The sequence below is a fragment of the Salvelinus namaycush genome, chromosome 8, assembly GCF_016432855.1.
Source record: "Salvelinus namaycush isolate Seneca chromosome 8, SaNama_1.0, whole genome shotgun sequence".
Taxonomy (NCBI): Eukaryota; Metazoa; Chordata; class Actinopteri; order Salmoniformes; family Salmonidae; genus Salvelinus; species Salvelinus namaycush.
In genome coordinates this window covers 60,080,323-60,092,354 of record NC_052314.1, presented here as the reverse complement: position 1 = coordinate 60,092,354, position 12,032 = coordinate 60,080,323, and the positions used below count along the sequence as shown (strand labels likewise).

Below are 12,032 nucleotides of genomic sequence, written 5' to 3'. Positions count from 1 at the left end.
CTAGACACACTCCAATTTGCATACCGCCCAAACAGATCCACAGATGATGCAATCTCTATTGCACTCCACACTGCCCTTTCCCACCTGGACAAAAGGAACACTTATGTGAGAATGCTATTCATTGACTACAGCTCAGCGTTCAACTCCATAGTACCCTCAAAGCTCATCACTAAGCTAAGGATCCTGGGACTAAACACCTCCCTCTGCAACTGGATCTTGGACTTCCTGACGGGCCTCCCCCAGGTGGTGAGGGTAGGTAGCAACACATCTGCCATGCTGATCCTCAACACTGGAGCTCCCCAGGGGTGCGTGCTCAGTCCCCTCCTGTACTCCCTGTTCACCCACGACTGCATGGCCAGGCACGACTCCAACACCATCATTAAGTTTGCAGACGACAACAGTGGTAGGCCTGATCAACAACGAAAAAGGCTTCTCAACAGTTTTTACCCCCAAGCCATAAGACTCCTGAACAGGTAATCAAATGGCTACCCGGACTATTTGCATTGTGTGCCCCCCCAACCCCTCTTTTTACGCTGCTGCTACTCTCTGTTTATCATATATGCATAGTCACTTTAACTATACATTCATGTACATACTACCTCAATTGGGCCGACCAACCAGTGCCCCCGCACATTGGCTAACTGGGCTATCTGCATTGTGTCCCACCCGCCAACCCGTCACTTTAACCATATCTACATGTACATACTACCTCAATCAGCCTGACTAACCGGTGTCTGTATGTAGCCTCGCTACTGTATATAGCCTGTCTTTTTACTGTTGTTTTATTTCTTTACCTATTGTTCACCTAATACCTTTTTTGCAATATTGGTTAGAGCCTGTAAGTAAGCAGTTCACTGTAAGGTCTACCTACACCTGTTGTATTTGGCGCACGTGATAAACTTTGATTTGATTTGAAAAGTCCCATTTTGTGTTTATTAAACAAACACGTTTTAAATACATCATATGAAAACCACACATACAGTGCATTCAGAAAGTATTCATACCGCTTGACTTATTCCACATTTTGTTGTGTTAGCCTGAATTGAAAATTGATTAAATATTTTTTTCCTCATCCATCTACACACAATACCCCATTAGTACTGCATGGTACACCGAAATCTCAGAACTTTTTTGACACACACAAAAAATAATAAACAGTCCGGCACTACAATTTGTTACGTCCGGTACTTAGGTCAAATGTGTCTCACGTGATTGAGAGGATCAAGTCAGCACAGCCTCATTATAGCGCAAAGAGCCTCCTCCACTTATTCATTGCTAAAGTGTGTTACCTTATGCTGCACAGAAGTTAACACACTTGAATAATGCACCACGACATGTAGAAATGTTGAAACTGTTCATTACAGTTCGCAAAACAATGTCTAAACAGGCTAGAACACGTTTACAATGCAAGACGATACTTACACACTCGTTTCTAACATGGAAGTTCAGCATTCCTGAACAGTACCATCACAAAAGTCAGAATGTTGAATAAATGTATATTTAACTTACTTTACCTGTTGTCCTCTGATTTTGTCCTTATGTAGGAGGTAATCTTGAGACAAAATATCCACAGGGAAGAGTTATCAGCCCAACTTTCAGTACGCTGGTCTATGGTTGGTATTACCGGTTTTTAATTTCAATACAGATGAAAATTTGCACATGACAAACACTTGCACAATATGGCCAATCCTAACCGAACCACAGCTGATTGCGAGGAGACTATGTTCGGTTACATTCAGCTATTGTTGACATATTGTTCACCAGGTGCAATGTGTTAAGAGATTGAAAATACAATTCATTTTATTCAACATTCTGGCTTGTAGACACTACTGCATCTTTTGTATGGCGAATTCAGTCAGACTGATAAGCCATGGAGTAACCATGGTAACAACCTGATGTTTAGACAAGGTAGCGTCCAGCTTTAATTAAGCTACATTTCCTTGCTAGCTTACAGCTGAATTCACTACCCTAGTTCTTTGTTTGTGATATGCAAACCATGATGCAAAATATGCTGATTTCAAAGATGATTGTCACCAAAAACGTTATTAAATTCACTTTGTCTCCCTCGCCAACAAAAACAAATGAACTTGTCTTCCTTCCTTTGCCTCCCATCTGGTTTTCACTTGATTTCATAGCAACAAACTCAGATTCCAGCCACATTCTGCCTCGCGAATGACATTAATTCCTTAGACAGTGCACACTTTTATAAAAGAAGAGAGTGCTTCTTCTATGCAAATGTTGTTAATCAGTACAATAAAATAATTATCTTGGGAGTTGACAATAAAATAAGTCCTAAATGGAAAGGAAAACAACCTCAATTACTCAATGCATGCACACACTCCTATTGAATAATATGCATTCACCTGTATTGTGAATAGACTTTGGCTACATCTTGATTTACCCAGTATCAATACAGATTTTCCATTCAAATAAATGATTACCATTATGTTGTTTTCTAGTTAGATTGGTAAAAAAAAGACCATTTGAATATAATTGTATAATTGATTCAATTAATGCATACATGGCTGTCTCTAAAAATAAAATACGGAAAAATGTAATGATATTGAACTCAAAAGATGCCCAATGATTGAACAGAGCAGTATCTGAATTGATCTGACTGGATCATGTGCCATTCTAGGACTTTGGCAAATACGCCTTTTTTTGTGGTATCGTTTTGGTGTCAAGTATCGTGATACTAAACCTGGTATCGATATCGAAGTCAAAATTCGGGTATCGTGACAACACTCTACCCCATAATGACAAAGTGAACACATGTTTTCAGAAATTTTTGCACATTTATTGAAAATGAAATACAGATATCTAATTTAAATAAGTATGCACATCCCTGAGTCAATACATGTTAAACTGATGTACTGAGTCTCACACCTGGACTGTACAATACTTCCACATTCTTTTAAAATGTCTTCAAGCTCTGTCAAGTTGGTTGTTGATCATTAAATCAACGGGTGGGTCTAATCCTGGACGCTGATTGTTTAAAACTGCATTCCAGGCGGTGTCTATTCCAGAAGTTACCACTGGCTAAAACTATGACGTTAAAATGCCTATTTACTCTGTTCCATCTCACTGCACAATCCACTGTCTCATCAGCTCAGCCAGACAATTTATAAACTTGATCTCCACTGTAAAAAGCATCTAGACATTATCTTCCATTTCTTTTAGACTAGCAATTGGTTTTCAATAGCGGAGATTTTTATAAACCTTTCTGTCTGTCTCTGACATTTGCAACATTGTTTCAGTATTGAAATTCGATCTCCAGCTGTCCCATTGTAATGAACAAGTAGGGGTCGGGAGTTATGATGAGACAGGCAGGCAGCTTTTCTCAGCCAGTCGAAATCATGACTCAGCATAGTTTTTATGGATATATACTGTACAAAGAAATGCCAATAGAAAACAGGTAAAACAAAACAAAGTGCAGCTAGTTTGCTGTCTTTCCAGCTTCAGTTTGAAGTGATTGTGTTGTTGGCTAGCTCCTCTGAACAAGTGTCCTGACGAGAGAGCACATTTTCTATGCCAGGTGGAATCGCGCATCATTAGCTCATTGTTATGGATGATTCCAAATAAATGTCACTAAAAGACAGCTTTTGCAAATGAAGGTACTTTGTTGTTATTCTGGCTGCATTGTTTGATGTGACTAAGTTAACCGTAGTTGGCTAGCTAGCAAGCAAGAGATAAAAACGTTGAAAATATGAAGTGGTAGGTGGTGTTGGATTTGCCACAAACATATCGCTTTGTATTGAGGGCATAAAGTAAAAACAAATGGCCACATTTTTTGCAGTTTTAATTTAGTCCCTTATTACAAACAGGATGCATGTTTTGGAATATTTTGTATTCTGTACAGGCTTTTTAATTTTTACTCTGTCATTTAGGTTAGTATTGTGGAGTAACTACAATGTTGTTGATCCATCCTCAGTTCTCCTATCCCAGCCATTAAACTATAACTGTATTAAAGTCACCATTGGCCTCATGGTGAAATCCCTAAGAGGTTTCCTTCCTCTCCGGCAACTGAGTTAGGAATGACGCATGTATCTTTGCAGTGACTGGGTGTATTGATACACCATCCAAACTTCACCATGCTCAAAGGGATATTCAATGTTTTTTCACCCTTCTACCAATAGGTGCCCTTTGCGAGGCATTGGAAAACCTCCCAGGATTTTGTGGTTGAATCTGTGTTTGAAGTTCACTGAGTGACTACAGATAATTGTACTGGGTACAGAGAAGAGGTAGTCATTCAAAAACCATGTTAAAATGTATTATTGCGCATAGAGTGAGCATGCAACTTACATGACTTGTTAAGCAAAGGTTTATTCCTGAATGTATTTAGGCTTGCCATAAGAAAGGGATTGAATACTTATTGAATCAAGACATTTCAGCTTTTCATTTTTAATTCATTTGTAAAATGTCTAAACATAATTCCACATTTGACATTATGGAGTATTGTGTGTAGACCAGTGACACAATCTCAATTTAATCAATTTTAAATGTAGTCTAACGCAACAAAATGAGGAAAAAGTGAAGGGGTGAGAACTTGCTGAAGGCATTGTACCTGTCTCAACAAAAGCTCTGCATGAACTTGATAAACTGCATTCATTTTCTTATTAAAAGTGTCTTGGGGAAAAATTAAGTGGTTGAATGGAAGTAATTAAATGGGCATTTGTGACCATCATATAGCCTACACAGTACAAATACAATGTAACAGACTTTTTAGGCATATATATATATATATATATACACACCTTATATATCACACAATGTTTGGATGCAATATTCTACCCAGGAATATTCAACACTGAAATCTGTTACCCTTGTTATTCCAAATGCACCTGTGGATCTTTTCTGCAGACAATAATGAAAATTCATCTTTGACTTTAATGAAGGGTTTGATCTAAAGGTGAGAAGCTATCTTGTGGAATGGTTACTTTCTATGTTATAGAGTGAATGGTTTTTCAGCTGGTGTATCCTGAGGTAGCTCTTCTCTGAAAACCTCTTCCTGCCGTGCGTACAGGTGAACAACCTTTCTCTCATGTGGACCTTCAGGTGCATCTTCTGCGGGTTCTGTTGGGGGAACCTCTTCTCACACTACGGCAGCTGTAGAGTTCTCCCCTGTGTGGACCCTCTGGTGCCTCTTCAGGCTGTACGAGTGGGAGAAGCGCATATGACACTGGGTACAGCTGAAGGGTTTCACCCCTGTGTGGACCCTCTGGTGGATCTTAAGGTTGCCAGCCTGGGCGAAGCGCATGTGACACTGGGTACAGCTGAAGGGTTTCTCCCCTGTATGGACCCTCTGGTGGGTCTCTACGTTCTGGAGGCAGCTGAAGCCTTTGTTACAGGACATGCAGAGGAACCGTTTCTCTTTACTATTGCCTGATGTTGCTTCCCCTCCCTGAGCCTTGGCTCTTTGGTCCTTTGAGTTCAATACTTGATCGAAAACAACACGGCCGTGTGAATCGGAAGGCCCCATCGACATGGACACTCTGTCGCGATCCCTGAGAATGTGTAAAGGGGACTGGGTCGCAACATTTGGATTAGTCTCTAAGCTTTCCCTGTAATCTAAGACATCTCTACCTTGTGAGTGTCCTTCTCCTAATTGAGTCTTGTCTGCATTCAGTGTCAGAGGAACGTCGTCCTCCACTTTCACAGTCACTTCGTCTACGACTATAACCACCCCTTTCTTATCTAGGCACCCTTCAGAGTATACACTACTACTGTACTGGTTCCAGTCCCCTTTAGACAGATCAGTCTGTCTCTCTAAACCCAAGTGCATGTTGACAGGTTCCATCTCTGTAGTGTAAAAACAAGACAGATCATCAACACCAGTGTCTAACGTATCACCATCTCCACGGGAATTAACCGTCCTCTGGCTCTGGTGAAATACCGGTAAATACTCGGAGTCAGGAGCAGGAGGACAGCCCAGTCTCCCCCGCCCTAGTCTCTCTGGGTCTGATTTGTGGTCAGATCCTGTGTGTAAGAGCCTGTGTGTTACAGTTAAAGTCTTGGTGTCTGTCTCTGACTTGAATGCGTTCGGCGTTCCACTGACCTCCGTGATGCTACGTCGGGTACTGGGCGGCGCTGGGGCGGTGGTGGTAGGGACCTCCGTGGCTTCATGGGCCGCTCCAGTCTGGATCTCTCTGCTGTGTCGTGGGTCCTCCTCCTCTCTTTCAGATCTCTCCTGCTTGACCCCAGGACCAGCAGCCTCTGCATCTACAGACTGACACAAGTAGAGAGGTTATTACCTGTGCATGAGTTGAATTGGATAACAATGTCTTGGGAAGTCTCACAAGCTCTACTTTCGTCCCTTCACTATATCGGCATTGAACATGTCACCCTCCCTAGGAGAGGGGGTGTCCTTGACAATTTATTATTAAAATGAGAGGCCGCCTGGATCGTTTTTGCTATCCATTGTAAATAATGTTTGTAAGCCTATGTCGCCAAATTACACTACATGGTCAAAAGTATGTGAACACCCCTTCAAATTAGTGATTTGGCTATTTCAGCGAAACCCATTGCTGATAGGTGTATACAATCAAGCACAAGGCCATACAATCTCTATAGGCAAACATTGGCAGTAGAATTGGCCCGCACTGAGCTCAGTGACTTTCAACGTGGCACCGTCATAGGATACCACCTTTCCAACAAGTCAGTTCGTAAACTTTCTGCCCTGCTAGAGCTGCCCCGGGTCAACTGTAAGTGCTGTTATTGTGAAGTGGAAATGTCTAGGAGCAACAATGGCTCAGCCGCGAAGTGGTAGGCCACACAAGCTCACAGAACTGGACCGCCGAGTGCTAAAGCTCGTTGCGCGTAATAATTGTCTGTTCTCGGGTGGTAACACTCAATACCAAGTTTCAAACTGCATCTGGAAGCAACGTCGGCACAAGAACTGTTTGTCGGAAACTTCATGAAATGGGTTTCCATGGCTGAGTAGCCACACACAAGCCTAAGATCACAATGCCAAGCGTCGGCTGGAGTGGTGTAAGGCTCACCACCATTGGACTCTGTTGCAGTAGAAAAGCGTTCTCTGGAGTGATGAATCACGCTTCACCATCTGGCAGTCCAACGAAAGAATCTGGGTTTGGCAGATGCCAGCAGAACGCTAACTGCCCGAGTGCATAGTGCCAACTGTAAAGTTTGGTGGAGGAGTAATAATGGTCTGGGGCTGTTTTTCATGGTTCGGGCTAGGCCCCTTAGTTCCGGTGAAGGGAAATCTTAACGCTACAGCATACAATGACATTCTAGATTATTCTGTGCTTCCAACTTTTGTGGCAACAGTTTGGGGAAGGCCCTTTCCTGATTCAGCATGACAATGCCCCTGTGCACAAAGCGTAGTCCATGCAGAAATTGTTTGTCGAGATCGGTGTGGAAGAACTCGACTGGCCTGCACAGAGCCCTGACCTCAATACCATTTTACACCTTTGAAATTAACTGGAACGCCGACTGTAAGCCAGGCCTAATCACCCAACATCAGTGCCCGCGCTCACTAATGCTCATGGCTGAATAGAAGCAAGTCCCTGCAGCAATGTTCCAATATCTAGTGGAAAGCCTTCCCAGAAGAGTGGAGGCTGTTATAGCAGCAAAGGGGGGACCAACTCCATATTAATGCCCATGATTTTGGAAGGAAATGTTCAACAAGCAGGTGTCCACATACTTTTTTAGTTTATATCTATGATCATATGTAATCCATACGTGCTTTATAAAAATCATGTTTTATTTATATCTGTAAATTAACCAATGAAATCAAACCACAGCCGGCTATGGTTACAGACACTGGTGTGTGTCCTTTCAAACTCTAAACTAGTGACCTACACTGTCATTATGAAGACAGCTTGGCTGTTGAAACGTTACAAAATTATTGCATCTGAGCTCCTAGTGTGTGCGTGCGGCAGTCCTTTTCTTTTTCAAGTCTCACAATCTCCCTCTGCTATGACAGATAAATTAAGATGTACATGTGAGTAGTCTTTCTGAAATAAACTGGCTACATTTGTTGGACTGTCCTTTTTATGTAACACTATGACACTAACCTCTATCACGATAACGTTCTTGGTTGAGGTTCCACTCCCCTCATCAACAGTGATTGGTTGGTCATCTCTCCAAGTTTTGTGTCCTGCAGGCTTCACAAAGCTCCTGTGGCCTCCAGTGAGATGTTCTTCACCTGAGAGAGTCACTGGGGGAAAAGAGGTGGTTAGGTTAGCTACTGTCAATGCTCAGTGGTATATTGTACACTATTGACACTGTCTAGAATTGGTAGGGATGTAATGTTACACTTTGCATAACTTCTTAATATACTATTTATAGATCGATTGATTATGTTCCATGCATCATTGTCTTCAATTAGTACATAATAGAAAATGCTGTAAATTAAGAATCTGGTTAGAATATGATATTTTGTCTTTATGCAAGATAGCTAAGAAATCAAGGGAATTATTGCATATTATGCAAAAACTGACCAAGACCCAATTTTGTTTAACACATCTAAAGTCACACATGGCAGATGGGAACGGGGCGACAGGCTGCGTCTTCTGCAAAATGTACCTCTTGCCATTCCTCTGTACTGGTCGAGGATCTTGACACTACTGGGATGACTGGCGAGGACGCGCTCTTGCGTTGTCCTTTCTGCGCGCTCCCGTGCCACCTTCAGTTCTTGTAGCTGTAGTTTCCTCCGCAATGCCTTGTTTTCTTTCTGGCTTTGAGTTATTTCCAAACGAAACACTGCATATTCGTCGTCTACGAGTTTACAGATTTCTGCTACGGCTGCATTCGCTAGCACCTCCATGATGGAGGCTATTTGCGTGTGGAAAACCATACAGTTAGCCATCGTTAGCTAGCAGCTAGCTAACAGTAGATAACATATATCAAACAAGTCCCGTCTCCAACGCAAACTAAACACTGCCTGGGGAAATAATGTGATGCTGTGCAGTTAAATTAATCATATTTTGAGTTACATGATGTTAATAAACGTATAAATAACGACAATAAAAACGCTAACGTGGAAATTGTTATTGGTCAATGATCATTTCCGTATAAACTGAAGAGAAAGGATCTTATTGGTTGTCGTCATAGCTCATAGGGTGTGGTTAAATGAAACATTTGTGTACTGTTTGAATTACGGTACAACTTATTATATTACATAAATCTCCTATGATCAATCTTTCAAGATGACAGCAGACTTGTTTAGAAAGAACAGTGTGTTAGCAATAATATAGTAGAAGAATAAGGTCATTATTTATCTACAACACCTCAGTAAAGTAAATATTCAACTATACTTGTTCTTGCCTAGATCCTTATGGTAATTATTACAATACAGAGTCTTGCATAAGTATTCTCCCCCCTTAAACTTCTAAATGTTGTGTTACAATGAAATCCATTTCAATTCCAGGTTGTAAGTTGTCAACAATTTATTGAAAATACTCTGTCAAAGTGGAACGAAAATTCTAAAATAGTTTGAAGATGAATGAAAACTAAAACACTAATATACCTTGATTACATAAGTATTCACCCCCCTGAGTAAATACTTGTTAGAAACACCTTTGGTAGTGATTACAGCGTTGAGTCTTCTTGGGTAAGTCTCTTGAGAGCTTTGCACACCTGTAGGCTATTGTGCAATATTTGCCCAATATTCTTTTAAATTCTTCAACCTCTGTCAAAGTGTTGGGGATCATGGCTAGACAGCAATTTCCAAATCTCGCCCTTGATTTTCAAGCAGATTTAAGTAAAAAAATGTAACTTGGCCACTCAGGAACGTTTGTCTTCTTGGTAAGCAACTTAGATTTGGATTTGTGTCGTATGTTATTATCCTGCTGAAAGGTGAATTCCTCTGAGTGTCTGGTGTAAAACAGACTGAAGCAGGTTTTCCTCTAGGATTTTGTCTGTGCTAGCTCCATCCTTTATCTTTTCATCCTGAAAAATCCCAGCCTTTGCCGATGTCAAACATATCCATACCATGATGCAGCCACTACCATGCTTGAAAATAAGGAGGCAGTTACTCAGTCATGTGTTCTGTTGTATTTGCCCCAAACATAAGGCTTTGCATTTAGGCAAAAAAGTTTATTCATTTGCTGTGTTTTTTTGCATTATTACTTCAGTGCTTTGTTGCATACAAGATGCATGTTTTGGAATATTTGTATTCTTTTCATTCTGTCATTTAGGTCATTATTGTGGAGTCAGTACAGTGTTGATCCATCCTCAATTCTCCCATCTCAGCCATTAAACTCACCAATGAGTTTTAAAATCACTGATGGCCTCATGGTAACATCCCTGAGCAGTTTCATTCCTGTCCTGCAGCTCAGAAGGATGACTATCTTTGATGTGTCTGGGTGGGTTAATACATAAACCACAGCATAATTATTAACTTGACCATGCTTAAAGAGACATTCCATATCGGATGTGTTATTCGATACCCGAAAAGCTCCCTGGTCTTCATAATTGAATCTGTGCTTGAAATTCAATACTTGACTGAGGGACCTTACATATGTTGTATGTATGGGGGACAGAGGAAGGGGTAGTCATTTAAAAATCATGTCAACCCCTATTATTTCACATAGAGTGAGTCCTTGTAACTTATGTGATTTGTCGAACAAAACTTTACTCCTGAACTAATTTAGGCTTGCCTAAACAAAGGGGGTGAATAATTATGCTATGATTACTATATACACTGCTCAAAAAAATAAAGGGAACACTTAAACAACACAATGTAACTCCAAGTCAATCACACTTCTGTGAAATCAAACTGTCCACTTAGGAAGCAACACTGATTGACAATAAATTTCACATGCTGTTGTGCAAATGGAATAGACAAAAGGTGGAAATTATAGGCAATTAGCAAGACACCCCCAAAAAAGAAGTGATTCTGCAGGTGGTGACCACAGACCACTTCTCAGTTCCTATGCTTCCTGGCTGATGTTTTGGTCACTTTTGAATGCTGGCGGTGCTCTCACTCTAGTGGTAGCATGAGACGGAGTCTACAACCCACACAAGTGGCTCAGGTAGTGCAGTTCATCCAGGATGGCACATCAATGCGAGCTGTGGCAAAAAGGTTTGCTGTGTCTGTCAGCGTAGTGTCCAGAGCATGGAGGCGCTACCAGGAGACAGGCCAGTACATCAGGAGACGTGGAGGAGGCCGTAGGAGGGCAACAACCCAGCAGCAGGACCGCTACCTCCGCCTTTGTGCAAGGAGGTGCACTGCCAGAGCCCTGCAAAATGACCTCCAGCAGGCCACAAATGTGCATGTGTCAGCATATGGTCTCACAAGGGGTCTGAGGATCTCATCTCGGTACCTAATGGCAGTCAGGCTACCTCTGGCGAGCACATGGAGGGCTGTGCGGCCCCACAAAGAAATGCCACCCCACACCATGACTGACCCATCGCCAAACCGGTCATGCTGGAGGATGTTGCAGGCAGCAGAACGTTCTCCACGGCGTCTCCAGACTCTGTCACGTCTGTCACGTGCTCATGTGCTCAGTGTGAACCTGCTTTCATCTGTGAAGAGCACAGGGCGCCAGTGGAGAATTTGCCAATCTTGGTGTTCTCTGGCAAATGCCAAACGTCCTGCACGGTGTTGGGCTGTAAGCACAACCCCCACCTGTGGACGTCGGGCCCTCATACCACCCTCATGGAGTCTGTTTCTGACCGTTTGAGCAGACACATGCACATTTGTGGCCTGCTGGAGGTCATTTTGCAGGGCGCTGGCAGTGCACCTCCTTGCACAAAGGCGGAGGTAGCGGTCCTGCTGCTGGGTTGTTGCCCTCCTACGGCCTCCTCCACGTCTCCTGATGTACTGGCCTGTCTCCTGGTAGCGCCTCCATGCTCTGGACACTACGCTGACAGACACAGCAAACCTTTTTGCCACAGCTCGCATTGATGTGCCATCCTGGATGAACTGCACTACCTGAGCCACTTGTGTGGGTTGTAGACTCCGTCTCATGCTACCACTAGAGTGAGAGCACCGCCAGCATTCAAAAGTGACCAAAACATCAGCCAGGAAGCATAGGAACTGAGAAGTGGTCTGTGGTCACCACCTGCAG

At 42.4% G+C, this 12,032-nt stretch overlaps 1 protein-coding gene across 4 annotated transcripts in view; it reads right to left on the bottom strand.

Moving 5' to 3' along the window:
- Positions 1-9,019, bottom strand: part of LOC120052914 — a 36,037-nt gene extending 27,018 nt beyond the window's left edge. For all 4 annotated transcript variants that reach the window (XM_039000140.1, XM_039000144.1, XM_039000142.1 and 1 more), the window contains exons 1-3: positions 8,545-9,019; positions 8,034-8,176; positions 6,056-6,226 (exon numbers count right to left, since the gene is read on the bottom strand). In XM_039000140.1, coding sequence (XP_038856068.1) covers positions 6,056-6,226; positions 8,034-8,176; positions 8,545-8,827 — 597 coding nt within the window. In that variant the 5' untranslated portion in view covers positions 8,828-9,019. The remainder of the gene's footprint in view (positions 1-6,055; positions 6,227-8,033; positions 8,177-8,544) is intronic.
- Between the last annotated feature and the right edge of the window lie 3,013 nt (positions 9,020-12,032).